Source organism: Eulemur rufifrons, chromosome 4, assembly GCF_041146395.1.
Source record: "Eulemur rufifrons isolate Redbay chromosome 4, OSU_ERuf_1, whole genome shotgun sequence".
Taxonomy (NCBI): domain Eukaryota; kingdom Metazoa; phylum Chordata; class Mammalia; order Primates; family Lemuridae; genus Eulemur; species Eulemur rufifrons.
This window is the reverse complement of record NC_090986.1, coordinates 43766277-43794198: the sequence shown is the minus strand read 5'-3', so window position 1 is coordinate 43794198 and position 27922 is coordinate 43766277. Positions and strand designations below refer to the sequence as shown.

Genomic DNA, 27922 nt, shown 5'->3' with positions numbered 1-27922 from the left:
GTAATTGAAGCTTTCGACTATCTCCCTTTCCCGCGCGGTCAAGGAATCCTCCGAGGCTGCCAAGTTTGGGACTTAACTCTTCACGCCGAGGGTATGGGCAGTTGTAGTTTCTGATCCTTTGTAATCCAGGAGAGGATCTGTCTTTGATTTCACCTTTTCCTTACCCCTGTCTCTTTAAAAAGGAGGGAGGCCCATCTACTGTAGTTCTTACTGTTTTCTCTCCACTTACCTCTTTCCTAATCGTTCAGTTTAGAAAACCTGTAATATACAAATCCATAAATAATTCCTTATATCGTGTAGTATTAAAACAAGATAGTTGCTAAAGTTCTTGTGACAGGGTAAGAAGTTCTATGTAGAATACTTGAGTTTGTCTCTTCTACCCTCTTGTGTCTGCTATTTGGCTGGTCTATAAAAATGTTTTTGTATAACTGTTTCCATATTTTAAAAATCTTCATTGGTGCCTTATTGTCTGTAGAGTAAAATCCGAACACATTTTGACATTTTAAGGACCTCTAGTCTTGATCTTTAAGTGGGTGTGTGTGTGTATGTGTGTTTGGGAGTTGGGACAGTCACTATTCAAATTCACAAAGACTTGGCCCCAGCCAAACTATCACTCGCTTCCTCTGTAGTTTTACACTTCTTCCACTTCTGTATCTGCATGATTTCCCCTTTTTACTATGGCTGTACAAACCTTTCAAGATTCTAAGTCCTACCTCTGTATAACCTTCCCCTGACCAACTAAGACGTGATTTATCTTTGAACATGAGTTGCTTTTATTAGTGGCATTCTTGGGTACTGATGGGCTTTATTTCTTTACCTTGTACATTTCTTTGTTTCCTTCAAATACAATTCCTGCCCTTCCCCTAAACTGTTTTGTTTTTTTTTTAATTCATCAAAGGGCTGAGTTCATAGTAGGATTTAATGAGTGTATGTTTGATTTGAGCAGTAATTTACTGTAGTTATTTGTCCTAGATTTTTGGTCCCCCAAATTGCCTAATAATTAGGGAATCCTTAGTATCTCTTGAATACAGTCTATGATTTCTAATTCATTTTATATCACATTTACATTAATTTTTTTTTAATCTACAGAAGATAGCATAGAATTAGAGAAGAAAACTGACCCATAATAAAAATGTCTCGGAAAATTTCAAAGGAGTCAAAAAAAGTGAACATCTCTAGTTCTCTGGAATCTGAAGATATTAGTTTAGAAACAACAATTCCTACAGATGATATTTCCTCATCAGAAGAGCGAGAAGGTAGAGTCAAAATCACCAGGCAGCTAATTGAACGAAAAGAGCTACTTCATAATATTCAGTTACTGAAAATTGAGCTATCCCAGAAAAATATGATGATCGACAATTTGAAAGTGGATTATCTTACAAAGGTAAGATGAGGTGTAAATCTTATTTTCTATATGCTTTGTTGTCTTCAAGCTGGAGATAAATAAGAATTAAATTTATGTGTGTATGTGTGTGTTATCTGAACTTGAAATGATATGTTTATATTTCTTGACCAGACCAGCCTTGAAATAATTTGAGTATTCATGGAAGCAGAGAGTAGAATGGTGGTTAGCAGAATTAGGGTAGTTAGAGGGGAAGGGGTATTGGGGAGATGTTGGTCAAAGGATATGTAATTACATTTAGATAGGACAAATAAGTTCAAGAGATCTGTTGTACAACATGGTGACTATAGTTAATGACATATTATATTCTTGAAAAACATTGCATTTTTGATATGGAGTGGATGTTAAGTGTTCTGAATACAAAAATGGTAACTGTAAGATAATGCATTTATTGATGAGCTAAATTTAACCATTCCACAAAGTGCATATGTTTCAAGACATTATGTTCTATATGATAAATACAATTTTATCTGTCAAATTAAAAAAATAATAATTTGAATATTGAAAGATACGGTTATTTAAAGGTGGGCAGGGATCAATTACTTCTATGGGCTTAATTGTAAAAGTCTAGGATGTGTGAAGTATCTTTTAGGTGTACTTTCTAGCCAAGTTTTCTGCTTCATCGAGAACTAACTCTGATATGACTAGTTTGATAGGGAGAATCAAAATCGTAATTATATTGTTGCTTTTATAGTGTCCTCTGCCCAGGTGGAGATTTGGTTTCTTAGGTAGCCTTCTTTTTGCTACTGTGTCTGTCTGTCTATTTGATACTTACTTTCTTATAGTAGGATGTATAAATTTAGGTACCATAGTCTTTAGTAAATGGTGTTTGCCATGCAAATAAGAAGAGATTTTCTAGCTGTTATTTTTCTTCCCTGTGTGGTTAGTTGCACTTACAGAGTATTTTATTATGTAAGACTTTGTAAAGTTGTCACTAGGTATAAGAAATTTACAGTGATTTCAGAAAGACAGGAGAGTTATTTCCTCTCGCTATTTGTGTCACTGAGGAAATCTTTTCTTTCCAATGATAAACCCTCCAGCTCTTGGTCCTAGCTCTTTCTACCTCCCTATTTTGTTGTTTCATTATTCCTCTTTCTTGTTAAGTCAATCTCCTATTTTAGCTCTTGCCTATGTATGCTTATTTCAGTATTCTGTCACTAGAAAATTTCTTCACTGTGCCTCTCTGTGAAAATAAGAAAGCCCAACCTCAATCTTGATGAAGCAAAGAAATAATTTAAGTAAATTTTTTCAGAATATTAACGGCTAACATTTATTGAGTGCTTTTGCTGTGCCAGATGTTGTTCTAAGAGCTTTTTATGTGTTATTTCATTTAAGCCTCACAAAAACCCTTTGAGATTTAGCTACTTTGGGGGAGGAGGGTTTTCCCTGACTAGTCATATTAAATGAATCAACAGAGTAAGTTAGACTGGTAACTATTACTTAGTATCTTAGTCCACTTTGTCTGCTGTAACAAAACACCATAGACTGGGTAACTTATAAACAGAAATTTATTTTGCACAGATCTGGAGGAAGGGAAGTCCAAGATTGTGGTGCTAATATGGTCAGATCTGGTGAGGGCCTTCTCCCAGGTTGCACACTTTTTGCTATGTGAGCTAACTCTCTGAGGTCTCTTTTATGAGGGTGCTAATTCCAATCATGAGGGCTCCACCCTTATAACCTAATCACCTCCCAAAGGCCCCACCTCCTAATACTATCATACTAGTGATTAGTTTCAATAATTAATTTTGGGGGGATACAAACAATAAGCACACAAGTATTAGCTACTGTTTCAACTAAAATAGTGTCCTCCGATTTTTAACCCCTTTTATTTTCTGTGCCTTATATATGGCCATAGGACTACCTGACTTTGTTTAGTATTTGTGTTTTTGAGTAGACTATGAGGACCTTTGTATACATTGTTATATCTCCAGCACTTAGAACAGTGCCTGACACATAGTAAATGCTCAGCTATTTCTTAAATAAATGACTGGACCCCATTTTGCTCTGATGGAACAAAACCACAGGGTGGTTAACAGCATACCCAAGGCCATTCAGATGGAAGTGATGGAACCAGGTAGGATTCAAATCTAGGAGGTCTAAAGCCCATAATCTATACAAGTGACTCTCCAAAGACTTCCTTTTAGGTACCCCATACAGTCACTTGCCTCAATGCATCCAGTGATTTCCCATCCCTATTTCCTTACTCATGTTGCTTTTATTCCTCAAGTGGACTCCCACAATGCTACTGGCTCATATATCTCCACTTCTTAAGATCTCCTTTAATGCAATGCATTGAAGAAGTTATCTCCCATTCATTAATCCATCTACTCAGTCAACGAATATTTTATTAGCCAGGCATGGTGGCTCACATTTGTAATTCCACCGCTTTGGGAGGCTGAGGTGGGAGGATGATAGCTTGAGGCCAGGAGTTTAAGGCCAGCCTGGGCAACATGGCGAGACCCCCATCTCTACAAAAAAAATTTTTTTTACAAAAATTTGATTAGGTGCCAACTGTATACCACATCCAAAGTTATATTTTGTTCAGTCACCTTGTTTATTATTTGTTTTCAGCTTGCATTGTGCTTGGTTGTGAATGGTTTCTCTCCTTTTTAAGTGTAAGCTTTACATTCTAGAAATGGTGGCTAATTTGTTAGAGGCTCTCTAGGATAACAAATCAGAGCTACAGTTCTAGGTACACACAGCCTGGGTTTGAATCTCAGTTTTGTCGGTTGTCTTAGTCAAATTCCTTAACTTTTTTTCTTCCCTGATTTCCTGTAAAATAAATAATAGTATTCATGCAATTCTTGGGAGGGTTAAATTAATCTTAGATGTCTGGTATATAATAAATACACTTATTTACATATTTATTATAAATATTAGTTATTTGTAATATAGTGTTAACACTTATTCAGCATTATATTGTTAGTTTTGTACTCCCATGGTGCTTAATTTGTTTTGTTGTGGTTTTCTAGTTGGACTGAAATTGTAGAAGATTGAATTAGTGATATTCCTGAGTTTATGACACATAATTATCATTGAGCCCTGAAGGGTTACTGTTTTTCTTATGTATTCTTTTCATTCCCATAGCTCATTTCTCTGCCTGCCTTTCTCTATGCAACCATTTTAATGTTTATCTTTTGTTTGCATGTATTCTGGAGAATGGAAATTTTTAAATTTTACTTTACAGAAATGTAAATATGTTTTGTTTTAGTTCTCATCTCTTTTTTTCTACTCAGCACTATTTTAAAAATTACGTTGTTACTATGTGTACTTACTCTTTTGCTTCCAACTCTTACATAATTCTCTATGTATCTACCAATCTATCCATCCACTCCCACAGTGATGGGCACCCAGTTTGCCTCCAGCTCTTTGCCACCACATACATACACCATTGGTCTTCTTCAGACATTTGTCTTCTGGACTTCTTTGACATACATATGTATACTGAATTTAACTAAATGTGCTGCCAGATTGTTTCCAGAATAGCTTCCCTGCTCTATATTCCTAGAGTTTTTTGTCTATCATGTGAACACCAGGGATGTTCTGCGTGAAGATCCCTTAGGAATAAGATGTTTGCTGTCAAATATATGAATAAATATCATAGAAGAATTAGTCTTTCATAATTTATTGAATCTAAGATACCTTGATTGTAAGGTGGACCATTACATGTATTACTAAGGTTAAAAACTGCCCGTGAAATGGTTATATGCTGTAGATTATAAAATGCATTCCAGAGATGTTAAAATGTGAGAAATTATGAGTCTGGAATTGATGAAAGAATGATATTTTTATTTAGTCATTCATTCACTAGAGTTTACTGATACATTGAGCATCGGGGCTACAAAAATGAAAATATTTCTGCTAAATGTAAACCTCTTATTGCTATTAACATTTAAAAACGTGGTTTTAAGTTACTGAGCTTCCTATCATTGGAAGCATTTGAGTAGTCCTGAATAGTCAGCTGTCGTGGGTATAGCTGCCTGTGGAAACTGAACCAGCTGTCCATGGTTTCAGGGGTTAAGTTCAGCAGTTAGTACCAGAGATTTGGATAATGGTGGCTGCTGGTAACAGACATGGAAACTATGGCTTAAGCAAGATAAGGATTTTGTTTCTCTGGTATAACAAAAATCTGAAAATAGGTAATTTAGACCTGATTTATTACTCCTTGATATCATTAGGAACCCAGGTTCCTTTTATAATAACCTTCTGCTCAGCTATTTTTAGCATGTGCTTTTCACCTAAAATCTTAAGATGGCTGATCTGCCTCCAATCATTGTGTGCATGTTACAGTAATAAGGAGAAGGTAATGGGAAAAGGGGGCATGTGACAAATGGGTCAGTCCTCTTTAACGAGCTTTTCCAGAAGCTCAAGCTAGACCTCAATTAACTAGAACTATGTAGCATGACCACCCCTACCTGCAAGGGATGGGAAGCTGGGAAATATAAGTTTTTAACTGGACATATTGTTACAAATAAAAACCAGGGATATGTCAGAAAGAAAGGACGATTTGATGTTGGGGGCAAATAACAGTTTTTTCTTCTACCCATCAAGCTCTTTTTTTAGTTAGAAAATATGTGAATCTAATCTAATTGCTTCAGTATGGCAGCATACAAATGTTTATGGACATATTGCTTTATTGTATTTTGTTGCTATGAATGTCTTGACCGTGTTGGTTGGATTTCTCCATGTCTAAAAACAGGAACAGGTCTAAGAAAACTTACAAAGCATTGATTCCTACTTCCTAATCAGCTAGTTGCCAAGTGAAAGAACTTAGAAGGGTACCAATTACTCAGGCCAAACTTCTTGATACTAGGGAATTGTTAGCTTTACACTTTTATTCCCATCCACTGCTGCCTAAATCCCCTTCCTTACTTGACTTCTTTATTCCTTTCCACTTCATTCTTCTTGCCTTGCTTTTTTTTTTTTTTTTTTTTTTTTTTTTTTTTTTTTTGACAGTCTCGCTCTGTCGCCTAGGCCAGAGTACAGTGGCATCATCATACTCCTGGGCTCAAGTGATCCACCTGCCTCGGCCTCCTGAGTAGCTGGGACTACAGGCACATGCCATAACATCCAGCTAATTTTTCTACTTTTAGTAGAGACAGGGGTCTTGCTCTTGCTCAGCCTGATCTTGAACTCCTGGATGTTCCCACCTCAGCCTTCCAAAGTGCTAGGAATACAGGCATGAGCCACTGCACCTGGCCACCTTTCAATTTTTAAATGCCCAAAACTCTTTGTTTGTCTCTCATTAGAGGTGTGTGGGTTCCTTATTACCTGGGAAATGAAAAGTAGATCTTCCTGGCTTGTTACTGAGGTAAGGGTCTTAATTTGGAAGTTAGCTGAATTTATAAATAAAGTTGAAACTCTGAAAAAAGAGTTTTATTTCTTTCTTTTTGGTACAGGTTGAGTATCACTGATCTAAAATGTTTGGGACCAGAAGTGTTTTGGATTTTGGATTTTTTTCAGATTTTAGTATATTTGCATTATACCAGTTGAGCATCCCCAATATTAAAATCTGAAATCCAGAACAATCCAATGAGCATTTCCTTTGAGTGTCATCTTGACCCCCAAAAAGTGTCAAATTTGGAGCATTTTGGATTTTGGATTTTCAGATTTGGGATACTCAGCCTGTAACAGTATTCTTGATTTGCAAAATAATAATTACAAGTGTGGTTATTTTATATTTTTTATTGATTAAAGATATTGATTGAGACACATTGCTGGGGATATACCAGTGAATATGACAGAATCTCTTTTTTACAGAGATCACATCCAAGTGAGGGACTTGATCAAAAAACAATTAAACAAGATATACTCAAGGTTATGTAACTTAGTAATAGGAGTTTTTTCTACTTTAGATAAGGAGTTAGCAAACTTTCTGAAAAGGGCAAGGCAGAAAATATTTTATGTATTGTGGACCACATATGGTCTGTTGTATATTCTTCTTGTTTGGGTTTTTTTTCTTTCTTTCTTTACAAATGTAAAACTCATTCTTAGTTCTTGGGCTGTTCAGCAATAGGACATGGCTGGATTTGGCCTATGACCATTGTTTACTAAGCCTTGCTTTAGGTTATGTAGTCAGAAAAGGCACTGGCAGATTTTAGGCAATTGGAGTTACATTATCCTGATTTTTGTATTCAAATGGCACTGAAGTAATAGACTAAGGGAAGATAAGGGAGGAGCAGAAGACAGTTATTAAGGTATTGCCTAATGTAAGATTCCTCAGTTTTGGGCTTCATTAATTGGGGCCATTTATTAAGAAATGGAAGATGGGAGAAAACTGATTTGGGAGGTAAAAGGTAAGTTCTGTTTTGAACATGTTAAATTTTAGATTCCTGTAAGACTTCTAAATGTAATTGTCAATTAGGATTTAGGGATGTAGTCCGTCTCTCTCTCTGTCTCTGTCTCTCTCTCTCTCTCTCTCACTCTCATACACACACTCTCCAGATAGATAGATAGGTAGACAGATGAAATATCAGCATATATGTGGTACCTAAAGCCATGGGATTATATGACATTGCCTATGGGGAGCAGAGGGCAATAAACCAACATCAAGGGGCAATCTAACATTTAGAAATGGGGTAAAGGAAGAGAATTCAGCAAAGGAGCCCAGGGAGCTTAATAGTGTCCAATGAGTTAAGGAAACCAGAGAGAGTATCATGGAAGCCAAAAAAGAATGAAGTGGTCAGCTCTATCAGATCATGCTGTCAAGTAAGATAAATATGCAGAAATAACTATTGGACAGGCCATTCTGAACTTTGACAAGAATAGTTTCACTGAAATAGTAGGGGAGAAAAACTTACTGAAGTTTTGCTCTGAAAGTGAACAGAGAAGTGGTACTGTAGCAAAGAGAGTGATGTGATAAAGGGAGTCTTATTTGTTTAATGATGGGAATGATCCAATAGAGAGGGGGAATTTGATAATGCAAGAGGAATTCACTTGAGTGTTTACGGATTTGCTGTTAAATTCATCTATTTTAAAGGACAAACAAAAATTGCCCGGGTTGAAAAGGCAGGGAGTAAAGAATTTTCTAAAGAGACTAAGAGCAAAATCCAAGCACGTGAAGGTTGAAGAGAAAGCACAGCATATTTGGGGAATGGCAAGGACTTATTTTGACTGGAATAGTTTCCTTTTAAGATAGTGACAAAAGAAATGATTGACAAGGGCCACATCAAGGACTGCAGTATTATGCCACAAAGTTTACGATTTATTCAGAAGACAGTGAGGATCCTCTGAAAGATTTAAATCCGGGGAAGTAAATTTTTGGTAATGTTTTTTAAAGGTAAGATAAAGGAAGATAGGTTTGGAGGCTGTCAAAACTGAGGCAGGGAAACCAATGAAGAAGCTATTATAATAGTCCGAGCAGGAGATAAGAGGTCTAACTGAAGACTTTTTAGTGAGTATGAAAAAGGATGATACTGTTTTGACAACTGTTCATGAAATGAACTCAACAAATAATTGGTGTCTGATCAGAATAATCAGTGAGGGAGAACTAAGCATATCAAACACAATTCAGATTTTTTCCTTTGAAGGTTAGGGAGATACAGGGAATACAAGATTAGGTGAGGTTGATTGTTTTGCTTTGGATATTTATAGCTTCACCCATGTGGTAGTCTGTGGTGGTCAATTGAATATGTGTAGTGGTCAGATATGTGGATCTGGCGTACAAATTCAGGGTCTGGCCTGAAAGTAAACCTGAGTGAGCCACTAATGTGAAATCCCAATTATCAATAAGCTTCTCAGTGAGAGTGGGTTGAGGGGGTAAAAACAGTCTTAATGACAGGCTGGCAAAAAATAGTTTATGAGGCAGCAGTTTCAAACCCGAGTATCAGAAGTCTTTGTAGTTTATGTACACAACGAATGCAAAGAAAAACTGTATCCATTTTTAGTCTGTTTCTTTTAAGTTTCTTTTTTTATATTTTTATTTTTCAAATTGAAGTTTTTTCTTTATCATAAATTTGAAAATTGAACATATCACTTACCTCTTTCTCTTTATTAAGATTGAAGAATTGGAGGAGAAACTTAATGATGCACTTCACCAGAAGCAGGTACTAACGTTGAGATTAGATAACCAATTGACTTTTCAACAGAAAGATGCCAGGTAAGAAAAGTTTTTAAAAAGCAACAATATCTATTTAGCAATTGAAAGTAATTTCATTACCTATCATGCTTGTAATTGTAAGCTAAAATAGAGAGATTTTAAGTCAGAAATGGTAATAATTTTCACATCCAGGCCACAAAAAAGTAGGTTACTTGATATAGTATACTAAATACAAAAATTCAAAATTCATTGTTCATTCAACAAACATTGGCCAATGGAAATGAATCATAGATGACAGGGGAAACTCTAAACTGGCCACCACTTGCTGTCTGGATTAACCTTTCTTCATTTACTCTCTGAAACATACTGATTGATTCTTATGGCCCGTTGGACTTTCCTGTCTTGAAGTACCTTCCTTTACACCTGCATACTTCCAGCTCAGTTGTGTGCTTAGCAAGAGTCTATTGTAGCTCTGACTCAGGTGGGGCAAAGGCAATATATGTAACCTAAACATTTGTAGCCCCGTAATATGCTGAAATTAAAAAAAAATTAAAAATTAAAAAGAATTTTATGCAGAGAAAATAAAAACAGTACCTAGTAACTCTTAAGATAAAAGAAGTTTAAAAAGAATAAACAAAATCTGTAATCACTACCTTTATGGAGAAACCCAACTGCTCTGTGTTGTAATAAATGAAAAAAAAAAAAGTCTATTGTACTCTCAAATATGCCTGTGCCAATTATACTTATGTAATTTAATTAAAAATTATTAATATGTAAATAATGAAATATTAGTACAAAGATGTGTTGTTTCTGTAAAAACTATAATGAATTCTTTGGAAGAATTCAATAAAAGTAACAAATAATCATCAAATTAAGTGTAAGCAACACAGGTTTAAAGATTGGGGACAAAAATCAAATTCACAAAAAGTATCTTCTCAGAGTCTTCTTAAGTGTCCTTTTTTTTGAAACAAGATCTCACTCTGTTGCCCAGGCTAGAGTACAGTGGCATCATCATAGCTCACTGCACCCTCCAACTCCTGAGTTCAAGCGATCCTTCTGCCTCAGCTGTCCGAGTAGTTGGGATTACAGTTGCACACCATCATGCCTGGCTACTATTTTAAAAAATTTTTCATAGAGATGAGGTCTCATTTTGTTGCTCTGCCTCATCTGGAACTCCCAGCCTCCCAAAGTGCTAGGATTACAGGTATGAGCCATGGTGCCCAGCCCCTGAGTGTCTTTTAAGGCTGCAGTCCCCAACCCCTGGGCCTTGAACCATAACTGGTCTGTGGCCTGTTAGGAACTGGGCCGTACAGCAGGAGATGAGCAGTGGGTGAACCAACAAAGCTCCGTCTGTGTTTACAGCTACTCCCCATCACTGGCATCATCATAATCATCCTCTCAGATCAGCAGTGACATTAGATTCTTATAAGAGTGTGAACCCTACTATAAACTGCACATGTGAGGGATCTAGGTTGCGCACTCCTTATGAGAATCTAATGCCCAATGATCTGAGGTGGAGCTGAGGTGGTGATGCTGGCACTTGGGAGTGGCTGCAAATACAGATTGTCATTAGCAGAGAGATTTGACTGCACAAAGACCGTAATAAATCAGTTGCTTGCAGAGTCATATCAAAACCCTATCAGTGAGTGGCAAATGGAAACATAATTATAATAGAAATAAAGTGCACGGTAAATGTAATATGCTTGAATCACCCCGAAACCATCCTACCACCTTCCGCACCCCTACCAGTCCGTGGAAAAATTGTCTTCCATGAAACCGATCCCTGGTGTCAAAAAGGTTGGTGACCACTGTTTTCAAGTCTCCTGCCATTGTAAGAAATTGAACTTGGAAATCATCAACAATGACTTACACAAAAACAAAGCATATCTCTGTATTTAAAAAATTTGGACCCTATGTAAAAAAAAAAAATGGGCAAGTGAATATTTATTTCTGTGTTTTAGTTAGAGATAAATGTGTAAAGTCAGTATCTTTTCTCTTTTTAAAATTTTATTAACTGATATTTTAAAAAAATGATCTGACCTAATAGTAGCCAATATCTATGATCATTGGATCTCAAACTTTAGCATGCATCAGAAACACTTGGAGGGCTTGCTAAAAATGATTACTGGGTTCTACCTTCAGAGGTTCTGATTTGGGGTGGGTCCTGAGAATTTGCATTTTTGCAAGGTTCCCAGGTGAAAATGATGCTGCTGTTTTGGAAGCAACACTTTGAGAACCACTGCATTCATAATAGGGCTTTTACTCTAATTCTTGAGACATTGATCAGATTGAATGATGCTGCTGAGAGGACAGTAAGGAGGCTTATTGCAATAATGCTCTTGATAGCTGATGGTAGGAAAAAGTGCGTGGACTCTGAATATATTTTGGAAGCAGAGCTGATGGGATGTCCTGATAGTTTAAGAGAAAAAGGAAGAGTCAGGAATGCACCAAAATTTTTGACCTGAATACATGAAAAGCTGCAGTACTTTCAGCTAAGATGGGGGAAACCACAGTAGACTGGGTTTGTGAGTAGAGAGCAGGAGCTCAGCTTGGGACGTGTTAAGTTAGAGTTGTCTTACTAGAAATCCATGTGGCAGTATATGAAAACTCTGGTCTGGAGGGAGGTACAAATCTGGAGATCATTATACTATAGACAGTATTTAAGTCATGGAATGCATGTATACAGAGAAGAGTACCAAGTAATTTAACATTAAGAGAAGGCAGAAAGGGAGACTGAGAAGGCACCACAGTAAAATAGGAGAAAACTGAAGAGAATGTATTGTCTTGGAAGCCAAGTGGTGAAAGTGTATCAAGGAAGAAGAGACCATTTATGTCAAGTGCTATCATTAGGTCATAGATGAAAAGAACTAAGAACTGATCATTAGCAATCTCGATGTCATTGGTGACCTTGAGATTTCAGTAGAGAAGTAAAAACCTGATTGGCATGGGTTTAAGAGGCAAGGATTTGGAGACAGTGAGTATAGACAACTTTTGAGCAGTTTTGCTCCACAGGGGAGCAAACAAAGGGGGAAGTACAATGGGGTCAATAGTTGCGATTTTGTTTGTTCATCTGTTTTAAGATAGAAATAACAACATGTTTGTCTGTTGTTTGGATTGTTATAGTAGGAAGGAGGAAAAATCAGATTGTCCTCTCCTGTTCAAAATCTTTCAGTAGGCAGCTAACAGTAACAATGTCTGCTACATGTATTCTTTGAGAATGATGTGTATGTGCAGATTGTTTCATTACGTCATCAGTTGAATGAATATTTTATGGTGGTTTGATGTTACCATCTTAAAGAGATATTCCTTGACATACCAGAATAAAAGAGAGATGAAAATTACTTTTATAAGTAGGATTCAAAATAGATGTATAAGACTTAAACCTTAAACAGAGGAAATGTACAATTTTATAATTTGAATTTTTAAAATTACTCTTTAAGAATATCAATTCTCTGTTTAATAATTTAAATGGCTACACATTTAGCAATTAGTATGGAGCTGTCATTTCATGCTTAACTGGTTAAGTAAGTAAATGTTTAGCTGGAGCCGAAAATACTATTGGGCTTCTCATTTCCAAATTTTATGTTACTGTAAATAGGGAACTTTGAGAAAATTAAATCTCAAAGATTTTTTAAAGCTTGCCATAAATTCTCTCCTAACGTAGAAAATATCAAGAACTAATGAAACAAGAAATGGAAACCATTTTATTGAGACAGAAACAACTAGAAGAGACAAATCATCAGCTAAGGGAGAAAGCTGGAGATGTTCGTCGAAACCTGCGTGACTTTGATTTGACAGAAGAGCAATATATGAAACTAAAAGCTTTTCCTGAAGATCAGCTTTCTATTCCTGAATATGTATCTGTAAGTGTCTTGTATCACTTAAAAAAAATCACATTTGCAGACTAAAATTTGCCATTTATGTGGTAGCTGTTACTTTTGAAATACCCAATTTATATAGTAGTTTATGGCCACAATCTAAAGATAGTGAATGGGGTTCAGATCACCAAATTTTAAAGGGTCTTGACCATTGATCTCCAAAGTTAATAAATAGGGCTCTGAAGTTAATGACTACATAGAAATGAATAATTTTATTATAAATTTGTGGTTTATAGTTTATAATGTTCTTAAAATGAAAAGTTTTAGAGATAAACAACAGATTAGTTGTTGCCAGGGGTTTGTTAGGGATGGTGAGGGAGAGTGGAGTTGGCATGATTATAAAGGGGTAGGATGAGGGAGAGCTTTGTGGTGATAGATTAGTTCATGATCTTGATTGCTGTGTTGGGTACACAAATCTACACTTAGGATTACTTTATGGCAGTGGTCTCAGATGTTTTGGTGTCAGCATCTGTTTATACTCTAAAAATTATTGAGGACTCCAAAGAACTTCTGTTTATATGGGCATATTTATCAATATTTGCCATATCAGAAGTTAAAACTGAGACTTTTTTTTTTTTTTTTTTTTTTTTTTTTTGAGACAGAGTGTCGCTTTGTTGCCCAGGCTAGAGTGAGTGCCGTGGCGTCAGCCTAGCTCACAGCAACCTCAAACGCCTGGGCTTAAGCGATCCTACTGCCTCAGCCTCCCGAGTAGCTGGGACTACAGGCATGCGCCACCATGCCCAGCTAATTTTTTTTTTCTATATATATTTTAGTTGGCCAGATAATTTCTTTCTATTTTTAGTAGAGACGAGGTCTCGCTCATTGCTCAGGCTGGTCTTGAACTCCTGACCTCGAGCGATCCACCCGCCTCGGCCTCCCAGAGTGCTAGGATTACAGGCGTGAGCCACCGCGCCCGGCCTTTTTTTTTTTTTTTTGAGACAGAGTCTCACTTTGTTGCCCAGGCTAGAGTGAGTGCCGTGGCGTCAGCCTAGCTCACAGCAACCTCAAACTCCTGAGCTCAAGGGATCCTCCTGCCTCAGCCTCCCGAGTAGTTGGGACTACAGGCATGCACCACCATGCCCGGCTAATTTTTTCTATATATATTTTTAGCTGTCCATATAATTTCTTTCTATTTTTAGTAGAGATGGGGTCTCGCTCTTGCTCAGGCTGGTCTCGAACTCCTGAGCTCAAACGATCCGCCCACCTCGGCCTCCCAGAGAGCTAGGATTACAGGCGTGAGCCACCGCGCCCGGCCAAAACTGAGAAATTTTTTAAACACAAGAATACACAAGCACACATTCCATTGGCCTTAAGAGTGATAATGTCATCATTTATCATGTAGCCACCAGCAGACTCCTCTCCACTAGTGAGAGAATGAGAGTGGAACTGGAAAAAATGTCTTAGTATTATGAGGAAAGGAGTTCTGATCTTGTGAAATCCTTGAAAAGGTCTCAGAGTGGTGGGTCAGACAGAGGCCTGGGGTCCCCAAACTACATGTTGAGAACTGCTGGTTTTCCATATATAGATGTCATTTCACTCAAAGAAGCTTGAATTTTTTTTCATCTGTCAAAGGCTTAATAATTATGCCTTTTTATTGGAGCAATTGTAAAGATTAACTATAAATATGTATGTAAAATGCTTATTAGCACAGTGCTTGGAACATAGTAAACACATAAATGTTACTATTGTTTTTGCTGGGGTGGTGGTTGCTATTCTTGATTATTGGGATAAGATTTCCAGATTAGTGATTTCCTATAAAATGAAGTATTACTTTTTTGTCCAGCTTTTTATTTAAATAGTTCCAATATAGTTTTTCTGCCCAAAGTGTACTGTTAAATATCTCAAGTGCTGTCATTGAGGCTTTCTCCATAGGAGATATTAAATATAATACCACTGGTGGCAATTATACATATTTTTGCTCTCTGGTTTGTTAATATTCCTTGTTATATCTTTTGCTTTCACAATGTTATCCTAACTAATAAATTATTTGCAGATTCATTGGGTTGAGGGCTAATGTTAGGATTTGCCTCTTTCTTACCAGATGTGGTACTCTGGTAGTATAGTCATATATAAGGAGTTTCAGATAATATGTCTGTATAATAAATAGTCCCTAATTACTCTCGCATGATTTGCTGATGACTTCTTAGTTTTATAGAACCTTGTCAGATAGAATACTCGACTCAGTTAGAGCAGGCAGATTCCTCTGAAAGAATGATGAGTGGAAGGAGAGGTCCTAACTGAATAGAAGTGGTGATATGAAAGAGATCTCCTGGTTTATCTTCACTAGCCTTCCACAAGTTGTCATTGAACAACACAGACAATAACTTAAAAGTTGATTATATAGAATGTCTTTTGTCATAAGTATTAGGGAGGAAAGAGCAGGAATAAAGGATAGAGAGTGCTATTTTAAATCAGAGTATGGGAATCAGGGAAGACTTTACCAGTAAGGAAATATTTGATCAGAGACCTGAAGGGAGGCAAGGCATGAACCATGCATTTAAATGAGGGAAGAACTTTTCTAGCAGAGGTAACAAGAGTAAGACTCTTCAACGCTTGATGTGTTCAGGAAATTTACAAGCAGATAGTATGGAGTTAACAGTAGTAGGAGATTAGGATTAAGTAGTAAGGAGTATGAATAGAAGAGAGGAAAGAAACTGTCAAAGGTGGGAAGTTACAGATCATCTGGCCCTTGAGGTAACTTAATTGAACATTAAGACCTTAATAAAGTATTAGTGGTTAGGGTCCATAGACGACTGTCCTGTTTTAGTTTTGTAAATATTTCTTTTTATTACTGATAATTGAGACTCCTACAAATTAGCAAATTTTAATTGTAGTTTGGATTTCAAGACTGCTTATTAATTTGATTTCTTTCTTTAAGATTCGGTTCTATGAACTAGTGAATCCATTAAGGAAGGAAATCTGTGAACTACAACTGAAAAAGAATGATCTAGCAGAAGAATTAAGCACAAACAAAGACCAACTGAAGCAACTGACAGAGGTTTGTATAGTTTTGATCACAGGTGGGAAGAAGTTTCAACTTTTTCTGTAAGGAGTTCCTTAAGATTTGTAATAAGGAATATAAAAATCAGTGATCAAGAAATGGGACTAGGGATGCTGACTGCTATGATTCTTCATAAGTAGTGGGAAGGAAATTAAATTGGAAGTAGTCATCTTAAAAATTGACAAGATAATGGCCGGGCATGGTGGCTCATGCCTGCAATCCTAGTACTCTGGAAGGCTGAGGCGGGGGGATAGCTTGAGGTCAGGAGTTCGAGACCAGCCTGAGCAAGAGTGAGACCCAGTCTCTACTAAAAATAGAAAAATTAGCTGGGTGTGGTGGTGTGCACTTGTAATCCCAGCTACTTGGGAGGCTGAGGCAGGAGAGTCAACTTGAGCCCAGGACTTTGAGGTTGCTGTGAGCTAGGCTGACACCATGGCACTCTAGCCCAGGTGACAGAGCGAGACTTTGTTTCAGAAAAAAAAAATATTGAGAAGAGAAGTCTATGGTATTGACCTGTAATCCATGGTTGAGCATTTTGTCCCTGTAACTCATTTTTATAATCAACTATTTTTGAAATCCTAATATGGGCCATAACTGAAAATTGCTGTGTAATTACTCAAATGAGGCATATGCACATAAGAATTTATTTAGTAATTTAAGTCCCTATATCTACATCACTCTGTCAGGAAATTTAGACAAGAAACAAGAAAAGTAGGCCAGGATATGCTAGGGGGATCTCTTGCGGTTGCCATAAGTAAGAAGAAAAGGAGGATACTTTTGGCTTTTAACTAGGATGACTCAGAGGTTCTGATTTGCCTAGAACAGTCCCCATTATTCCTGATTTGTAAGTATTAATAGCACCCCATTCATTTTCATAAGTGTCCCAATCTAGATGATAAATTATATGGTTATCATACTTATAACTTGTTTATATGGGAGGGTGGACTAATCATTAGCTTGGTTATAGCACTGACCAAATATCTTATAATACTATCATGTAGTTATAGTCTGCTAAGAAAAAAATAGTGCTAGATTGATTCATTCTACCACATAACAGTTAGAAATGGGATAGCTGGTTTTCGTCAAGGATTTCATCAATCTAGAAGGAAAACGCTTAAGGTTATAGTACACAAATAGTCCACTGCAGTTCTTCATTACAGGTTAGCCTTGCTTGTGATGTGAAAGGGAGTTGGAGCTGCTGTCTATTCATCATTCATTTTGCTTCTTGTGTTCAGAGGGCAGCCAGAGATTTGAGCAGAAATAATCCACAGAATTCAATTTCCCCTCTCTAGCTGTCTCTGAAATTTCTTTCTTTCTCTTCCTTTTCTTTCTTCCTTTGTTCCTTTCCTTTCCTTTCCTTTCTTCCTTAATTTCTTAATTTCTTTCTCTTTTCTCCCCTTTCCCTTCCTTTCTTCACTCCCTCCCTCCCTCCCTTCCTTTCCTTTCTTTATTTCCTTCCTTCCTTCCTTTCCTTCATTCTCTTTTCTTTGTTTTCTTTCTTTCAGACAGGGGCTTGCTCTGTTGCCTAGATTGGAGTGCAGTAGCATGATCATAGCTCACTGCAGCCTCCAACCCCTAGGCTCAAATGATCCTCCTTCCTCAGCCTCCTGAGTAGCTGAGAGTAGAAGCATGCGCCACCACATCTGGCTATTTTGTTTTTATTTTTTGTAGAGATGGCATTTCACTATGTAGCCAAGGCTGTTCTCAAATTCCTGGCCTCAAGTGGTCCTTTTTCCTAGGCCTATAGAAGTGCTAGGATTACAGGCACTAGCCACCATGCCCTACCCAAAATCTGAAATTTTAAAATATTTATTATAGTTTCCAATTTTGCATATTATATTTGTAATTTATAATGGCTATAACCTTATATACAGGGTTAAATGCAAATGTCCTCCAGGCAGTGCCAGGCCCCTGTAGGGAGAGGAAACCCTGGTTGCAGCTATGAATATGTTTCTGAAATTTCATCACTTTAGAGTAGCTGCAATCGCCCTAAACTCTGTGTTATGGTTCTCCAAGCATGATAGACTAAGGATTTTCTATCGCACATTTTCCATCCAACATAGGCCTGCCCTCAAGTTAATCACCATTAAAACAAAAAAACACGAAAGACCAGGAAACTCACCCAAGTGCTAAAAATAGCTTCAATAATGACAACTCCATAGTGTTTTATTTTTTTTTTTTAATTTTATTTATTTATTTTTTTTTGAGACAGAGTCTCACTCTGTTGCCCAGGCTAGAGTGAGTGCCGTGGCGTCAGCCTAGCTCACAGCAACCTCAAACTCCTGAGCTCAAGCAATCGTCCTGTCTCAGCCTCCCGAGTAGCTGGGACTACAGGCATGCACCACCATGCCCGGCTAATTTTTTCTATATATATTTTTAGCTGTCCATATAATTTCTTTCTATTTTTAGTAGAGATGGGGTCTCGCTCTTGCTCAGGCTGGTCTCGAACTCCTGAGCTCAAACGATCCGCCCACCTCGGCCTCCCAGAGAGCTAGGATTACAGGCGTGAGCCACCGCGCCCGGCCTCCATAGTGTTTTAATAACAGAAACTAAGATATTTATTAGCCACGTCTCTGAGTTTTGAGACTGGTGATTAAGAAAACAAACTTTCTGTTTTACTCTAAAAATTTTCCTCTCAAACTTTCCATTTTATTTGTCTTGATTCGTCTTGTATTCTTTCCCAGAAAAAAAGTCTTATTTTTTTTCACCACATGGTGGCAGTATATGCCCATCTATTTTTGAAAACCTGTTTTGGGCTATGTAGAAAATTGTCATTTTTGACTTAAAGACCAAAGCATTACATTAAATTACCTTTTTTCATTTATACTCATTATTTCATATCAAATACCTATAACCAATTAAATACTGTTTCTGAGTAAAATCAAGGAGATCTGTAGCTAGGAGAAAGAATTATAAAAACTGAAACTTTTCTTCCGTAATGTGTATTCCTCAGAGCAGAGGTGTCTCAGTCACTGCACTGATTTCATAATTAGCCTACCAAACACATTCAGAGATGTTAAAACCACACAATTACACAGTTAATGTAACTCTGTTTTTGTGCATATAATCTGCTAGTTCATGACAGATGTGAGATGAAAACTGTTTTAGAAATTTAATAGAATGTGATTCTTGACCTTTAAAAAGAAATCACTCTTTCTGAAGTGCCAATTTTAGTGGATTTCTGGGATTTCCTTTCATAATTTTTTCCAGACCTTTAGTTATTTGGAAATAATATCTAGATACTAACACTGGAAAATAGAGTTCATCTTTTACTCCAAATCTGGAGTTTATTTATGTGTCAGTAGTGTAGTCTAATTATAGCATATTTTGAGCTGTACTATGTATATAAGCTTGTGTATGTATATTTTATGTTTTTATAAGTGCTTATAGATACTTTTATTTTCTACTTAAGAATTTTCTTTATTAGATCAAAATTTTATGCTGCTAAGCAGTGTGCAGCTGTTTGCTATTGTAGAGTTAGTTCAGCATGCTTTTTTAATTTCAAAAGAATGAAATGTTACTGATACTATATAAGGTATTAATGAGTCTGTACTTAATAAAGCTATTAAGTTTGATGAGGAAATGTTGAAATATTTTTCTCTTATGAGAACTTCAGTACCTAAGAAGCAAGAACAGTTTTGTTCAGAATAACTTCCTTGTTTAGAAACATAATTACGTTTCCTGAAAAAAAAATCTGTAAGATTATCTGAGCCTTCTTTTAAGAATTCATATGCAAGTAATCCAGTTAATTTTTATTTGTATGAAGATGAGTTATGTGAAGTTTTTATATTTCAGAGGGTATTAACTGTTGATTTTTTAAAATTTCTTTTTATTTTGCCCAACTGATGAATTAAAATTTCTATATAAGATACATATTTATGGCTGAGCGAGGTGGCTCACGCCTATAATCCTAGCACTCTGGGAGGCCGAGGCAGGAGGATCGATCAAGGTCGGGAGTTCGAGACCAGCCTGAGCAAGAGCGAGACCCCTCGTCTCTACTAAAAACAGAAAGAAATGATTTGGACAGCTAAAAATATATATAGAAAAAAACTAGCAGGGCATGGTGACACATGCCTGTAGTCCCAGCTACTCAGGAGGCTGAGAAGGTAGGATTGCTTGAGCTCAGGAGTTTGAGGTTGCTGTGAGCTAGGCTGACGCCACGGCACTCTAGCCCAGGCAACAGAGCAAGATTCTGTCTCAAAAAAAAGAGAAATATTTATGACAATGCCCATCAGTTATAATTAATCTTAGAATGTTTAACAAATTCACTAGTAAACAATAATAGATTTATCTCTTTATATTGAATTTAAAGTGAATAAACACCCCTTAAAATTTAAATTTATGGCCACCTCCATAGGTACTGATTTTGGTCTGAGATGGAAATGAGAATCTCAATTTTTAATAAACAAGCCAGGATTCTAATGTGGCAGGTTGATGGACATGAACACAAATCATTTTTTTGAAGTTTTATGTTTTTATTTACTTTATTGAGGTAACAAAAATCTTTGCATTCTTAATTAAATTTCATGATTTTAAATTTATATGACACCATTCCTTGTCTTCAACATAAAATTACTATATTTTAATGTACTTAACATATCCAAGAATATAATTGGAGTCCCACTAGTTACAGCTTGGGCTTCCCAAAAGCTTCTTGCCTATACCTCTAAAACTTCACAAATTTGTGAATTTTTACAAATAATATAAGTGACTTTCAGATAAAAGTACATGAGGGAAAAAAAGTTCACGACAAAGCTATAATGAAGGCAGTTTTAAATATGATGTTATCGGGAAGAAACTTCCTTTAGCTAATTGTTTCATACTTGCTATATGAGGAGATATAACCTTTTAAAGAGTAATATGAATTTTTTCATTTACTACTACGTTTATAACCTTTAGTAAACCCAGTAATACTTCAATTTTTAATTTTAGGGGCAGATTTTGAGGGGTTTGTTGAGTCTTGAGATGAAATGTTGAACCCAGTGGCCAAGAAGATGTATCATCACGTTATAGCAGGGGAAAACAACTTATGAGGGACTTTACCAAGTATCTTGGCTTATATCTAGAGATACTGTAACCATTTCATTCTCTTGATCTATATGGTGTTTCTTAATACAGATTCCATGGACATATTTAGGGATATCTAAGAGTTCTTTTTGAATAATTTTAATTTTGTGATTTAATTTCTTTTATGATCTCAGAAGTTAATAGATGCATATGCTGGGTCATCTGGATGAATCATTTATAATAGAGTACTGTCACTATGATGTCAGTGCCTATGTTTGCATTTAATTTTGTTGTGGCATTAGCACCACAAAAGATAATTTTAAGAACAGCCGTCAACTTAATATGTGAAATACGCATTTCAGCTAAATAAAGGCCAGATGCTATCGTGGATCACTGCGTGAATAAAGGTTTCACAGTTCAAACAGAGAAAAACAGTGACAATATTGAGTCATCACACTACTGAGTATAGCCATGCCAAACTCAAAACTACTCCTACTTGTTTTTAACATTTTAAGGTTAAATTATATAGTCAGTATTAATTATTGAATACAATAAGCCTTGCTGTTTAGGCCTAACTGAAAGAGGAAGAAATAAAGGGCTTCTAGGAGATGACAATGTGAATGTATTTCGTTTTTCCTTTCTTTTCCAATTCCAATTATCTGCCTCTTAGCTACCTTATGGCAGGTAGCTGGGTCTGAGTTAGGCTTTGGGGAAGCTGGTCTTCCAGTTATGCATTGCTGTATAACAAATTACCCTAAAACTTAGTGCCTTAAAATAATTTATTATTTACCACTACTTTGAAGATTAACAGGTTGAGCTGAGTATTTCTCACCTCCCTGAGGCTGGGATCATCTGAAGTCTTCTTTAGTCATATGTTTGGAGAAAGGATGAGAAATGGCCGAAACGTCACTCCCTTTCCACTTGGCCTCTCCAAATGATTAGCTTAGACATCCTTCAACATAATAGTCTCAGGACATGGAATCCGGCCACCTCCAAAGCAAGCTTTCAAGAAACTTGGGCTGAGGCTTAAAAGCTTGTTAGGGTCTAACTTCATAATCCCAGAACATTACTTCTGCCACTATCTCTTGGTTAAGCGATCATTAAGGGGAATAGACCCACTTCTCAATCAGAAAATAGCTTGCCGCTTACAAGGGAAGAAATTGGTGGAGGCCATCTTGGAGTTAGGCTATCACAGTTTGGGATTTCTCTTCCCTGGCTGGAATGAGAGCCTAGAGACAGTGTGAGAGAGCCCTGAGCAGCAGTAGAACAGAGTGTTGACAGAGCTTGGCCTGTAAAAATCTTTGGATTATTCCTTCCATCCCCTTGGATTAAGTTTCCTTTGCCTTTACAAAGCTGAGGAAAGTGTTCCCTTAGAAGAAAGAAACTTTCATATTGACCATCAAACCAAACCCAGCTTTAATTTGTCTACAGGAAATATGCTTAATGCAAATTTATAAAGACTGAAAAAAGAAAGGGATGTACTAAGTTATAAAAAAAAGACAGCAAGAAGGTAATAAGATGAGATGAGGTAGAATTTAAGATAAAAACCACAAAATAGGATAACAGAGTACATTAATAATAAAAGGTGATTTTATAGTTATACACTTTTGCATGTCAAATGATAGTAATTGTAAAAATATTTAGAAAAACAAGGAGAAGTTGATGAAAATACAATGATGGTTGGGAAGTTTAATATACTTCTTTGAGAATTGGATAGATGTAGTAGATAAAAAATTAGTAAGTAATGGCACCTCTTGTATTTTCCTGGATAGAGCTGGAACCCATTCTACTAAGTGAAGTATCCCAAGAATGGAAAAATAAGCACCACATGTACTCACCATCAAATTGATTTCACTGATCATCACCTAAGAGCACATTTAGGAATAACATTAATCGGGTGTTGGGCAGATGTGGAGGGGGAGGAGGGATGGGTGTATACATACATAATGAGTGCTATGCACACCATCTAGGGGATGGACATGCTTGAAGCTCTGATGGGGGGGGGAGGGCAAGGGCAATATACGTAACCTAAACTTTTGTACCCCCATAATATGCTGAAATTTAAAAAAAAGACAAAAAAAAAATAGTAAGAACTAGGAGAACTCATTTTATCAATAATTTTGATTTATTTGCTATATATAGAGCTTAACGTTACTTGACCAGAGCAAGTATATTTTTTGTTGTTGTTTTTGTTTTGTTTTGATTTTTAGAGATGGGGTCTTGCTCTGACGCCCAGGGTAGAGTGCAGTGGCACAATCTTAGCTCACTACAGCCCTCGAACTCCTAGGCGCAAGCAGTCTTCCTGTCTCAGCCTCCCAAGTAGCTGGGACTACAGGCGCGCACCACCATGCCCAGTGAATTTTTTTTTATTATTTTAGAGATGGGGTTTCACTGTTGCCCAGTCTGATCTCAAACTCAAGGGATTCTCTCACCTCAGCTTTCTGAGCATCCCAAGTAGCTAGGATTACAAGTATGAGCCACCGTGCCCAGCAAGTTTTTTTTAATGTCAATGGAAAGTTTACAAAACTGTCATGTGTAGTAAACTAATACATTGTTTGAAGTAGAGTTTTTATAGTTCTTATTTTTTAGTCATAATTTAGTAAAACCGGAGATAAGTAAATTAAAAGGTAAGGGGAAATAAACTTACTTGGCAATTAAGAAACGTATCTTTTGGATCAAAGAGAAAATTGAAACTAAAACAAGAAAGCATTTGAAAACAAGAACATTTTTATATCAAAATTCTTGAGATACATTTAAAGCTTTGCCAGAGGAAAATCTATAGCCTTAAATTGAATTCCTTATTAAAGAGAAAGATGAAAAATAGACATGTAGTATTCATCTCAAGAAAGCAGAAAAAAATGAGTAGAAATAAAGTGTTTGGAATTAAGGGACATTAAGAGAATAATACAAGCAGCTCTGTGGCAACAAGCTTGAAAACCAAAAGGAAAGTGAAATGTGTCAACAAAATGTAAATTACTAAAATTGACAGAATTGGAGCACTTGAACATTTACCATAGAGGCATTACAAAGTGAGTGAAAGTGTACCACTGATAAAATCACCACCAGGTTGATAGATGGATTACCCCAAATATTATACATTCACATTTGATTTCTATAAAGACGGCTGATTCCAGTTTATTATACTAAACCAGACCATTGAAAAGATGGAAAGTTCTGAGAAAGATAATACAAAAATCAAAAGAAAACAAATCTATAGGCCAATTTTACTTATTACTACAGATACATAAATTTGAAGTAAAATTTTCACAAATGAATTCTATTGTATCAAAAGAATAATACTTTGTGATTAAACAAATTATATTCTAGGACAGAAAGAATAATCCATGGCATCAGCAAGTTAACAGAATAGCCATGTGAACGTATCAGTAGATACAAGAGCAATTAATGTTATTGTTAAACACTAAGATTTTCTTCATAGGAGTCCATTCTCCTCCTTGTGAATGAAATGTCCATCTCTAGCTAGGAAGGGAATAGATTCAGATGAAGAAAACTATAAAATCTTAGAATATGGGGGCACTATCTCTTAGGGCTACCAGGTCATAAAAATAAGTGTTTCCACTATTAATATATTAAATGCAGTTAAGTTATATTCCAATATTTTTCTTGATTGTTTATGGGGGAGAGTTGGAGGGAAGAAGTGTGGTACAGGATTGGATGTGGGTGATTTTTAATCTATATGGAAAAAAAAAATGCCCCAGAATTCCAAAGAAAAGTATAAAAAAAGATGCAGGTGGGAAAGGTGAGAGGTGCTGAAGCAAACAAGAACTCACTATAAACTTCAAACCTAATGTGATTAACTAAATGTGGTATTGGCACAGAAACAAACATCAGTGGAACAGAATATAGAAATAAATCTAATTATATACCACAATAGTGGTAGTTCAATTAAGTTGGAAAAGAATGATTATTATAAGGATCCTAGCACAGCTGGGTTTTCTTTTTTTTTTTTTTTTTTTGAGACAGCATCTCACTCTGTTGCCCGGGCTAGAGTGCCGTGGCATCAGCCTCGCTCACAGCAACCTCAAACTCCTGGGCTCAAGGGATCCTCCTGTCTCAGCCTCCCGAGTAGTTGGGACTACAGGCATGCACCACCATGCCCGGCTAATTTTTTCTATATATATTTTTAGCTGTCCATATAATTTCTTTCTATTTTTAGTAGAGATGGGGTCTCGCTCTGGCTCAGGCTGGTCTCGAACTCCTGAGCTCAAACGATCCGCCCACCTCGGCCTCCCAGAGTGCTAGGATTACAGGCGTGAGCCACCGCGCCCGGCCGAGGGTTAAAATTTTTAAAAGAAACTTAGCCAATTACTTGAACAATCACAAAAATAGTATAGGAAAGAAATAATGTTCAATTATAACTGAAATTTAGCATTTCTTTCAATTACAAATATAGCTTAAAAAGACACAGTAGGATTACTGCCACCTGTGACTCTTACCAACATTAGAAATCAGGTATTTTATATCATATGTAATTATTATAGGTAATGAGTTTATGCTAATCACTACTTCAACATTGCTGAAGTTACTAGACTTTAGACCTCTCAGATCTTGTCTTTAATGCATTTATAAAGCAGGATATACAAAACTTTTAAAAATATTTTGATAGTTTTATTTCGGTATAATTTACTTTCTCTGTAATTCTGTGTGTTTTAATTTCAGTTTTTAGAAACATTAGTCTCAGAAGGAGTTCACAGACATCCCCAGATTGCTAGTGGGATCCATGGCACAAAAAAGTTAAAGAATCCTTAATTTAGGGAGTTATTAACAGTGCTCCTCTAACTTTAATGTCAATGTGAATCACTGGGGATCTTGTTAAAATGAAGACTGATGCATTAGTTCTGGAGTGGGAACGAAGATTTCATTTTTAACATACTCGCAGGTATTATTAGTGCTCCCAGCCTTTGCCAGTCCATGGCCCATGCTGAGTAGCCACGTTCTAGAACTGAGCTGTTTATTATAGTAATCATAGCCACATGTGGCTATTTAAATTTAAATTGATTACAGTTCAGTTCTTCAGTCTCTCTAGCCACAGGTGGTTAATGACTGCCATATTGGATGGTGCAGACATAGAATATTATCATCATTGTAGAAAGATCTGTTGGACAGTATTGTTCTAGAGGTTGGGGTAATCTTAACCAAGACAGGGAATCCAAAAGCTTTAAAAGAAAAGGACAAAAAAGATACCACATGCAAAGTTTAATATTCAAAGTACACATTTGGGGGAAAAATAATTGAATTCAGTTGATTAAAGTTAATAATAATACTATTTAAAGTGCTCATAAATTAACAAGAAAAAAATAACCAAATAGATGAGCAAAGATTACAAATAGGCATGTCACAAGAAGTACAACTCCAAATGGCCAGATGATCGAAGTTGCTAGCATTTGGGGAAATACAATTAAAGTATTAATAACAGTGAGAGCTCAGGTTGGCAAAAATGAAAAAGATCTAATATCTATATAGATATAAATAAAAAGATAACGTGTTGCTAGTGGAAATGAGAACTGTTGCAGCCTTTTTCACAGACATCTAGCAACATTGATTAAAATGGAAAATAAGTGTCCTTCAATATATCAACCCCACTCTTGGGGCTATCTGTAGAACCAAGTACTAGTATATGAGGATATGTGTTCAAGGAAGTTTGCTGTAGCATTGTTTCTGGCAGTAGGTGGTGGAAGGGGAAGGGAAGGGACTGGAAACAAAATAAATGCCCACCAATACAATAGCAAGGAAATGATTGCATAAACCATGATATAGTCTGCACCATGGAACATTGTACAGCTATTAACATGAATGAATTAGAGAATATCAGTTTATTTAGGATTTCCACAAGGTATTGCTCAGTGTGGAAACCTGGATGCAGAAATTTGACGATTCCATTTTTTTTGTTGGGGGAAAATGACCAGCCCCTCCCCTGTGTGTGTGTGTGTGTGTGTGTGTGTGTGTGAATGAGTTAATGAACATGGAGAAGAATAGGGAAGGATACATGTTAATATGAATTACCTGGGGATGAAGGTCAAAGGAAAGGAAAGGGAGAAAAAAGATTTTAAGGAATAATCTTAAAGTCAGTATATATGATACTTCCAATGTATGTATATATTCATTTATTTATATAAAATTGTATATGTTTAAAGATATATCTAAAGTAAACTTAAAATATTTGAAATATAAAATTATAGTCATTTACTAGTAAAACAAATAAAAATGTCTTTCTTTGCCTTTGATAAGTCATCTGTCATTGTACTATACATCTCATTTACTTCAAAAGCAAACAAATTATTTGAAGTTAACTGTAATTGGGGAATCAACTTTATCCTTTTATTCTTTCTATCCATCTTTGTTAATACTTTCAATGTTTATCTCAGTTAATCAAAAGGCGTGGAATGGCCAGGTGTGGTGGCTCACACTTGTAATCCTAACACTTTGGGAAGCCAAGGCTGGAGGATCATTTGAGGCCAGAAATTTGAAACCAGCCTAGGCAACATAGCAAAACCCTGTCACTAAAAAAATGGAAAAAAAAAATTAGCCAGGCATGGTGGTGCACACCTATAATCCCAGCCACTCAAAAAGCTGAG

At 36.3% G+C, this 27922-nt stretch overlaps 1 protein-coding gene across 1 annotated transcript in view; it reads left to right on the top strand.

Annotated features, from left to right (window-relative positions):
- The first annotated feature begins 1132 nt into the window (after window positions 1-1132).
- PIBF1 (progesterone immunomodulatory binding factor 1) overlaps window positions 1133-27922 on the top strand; it is a 190823-nt gene continuing 164033 nt past the window's right edge. The window contains exons 1-4 of the mRNA XM_069467158.1: window positions 1133-1384; window positions 9400-9500; window positions 13105-13303; window positions 16197-16316. Coding sequence (XP_069323259.1) covers window positions 1133-1384; window positions 9400-9500; window positions 13105-13303; window positions 16197-16316 — 672 coding nt within the window. The remainder of the gene's footprint in view (window positions 1385-9399; window positions 9501-13104; window positions 13304-16196; window positions 16317-27922) is intronic.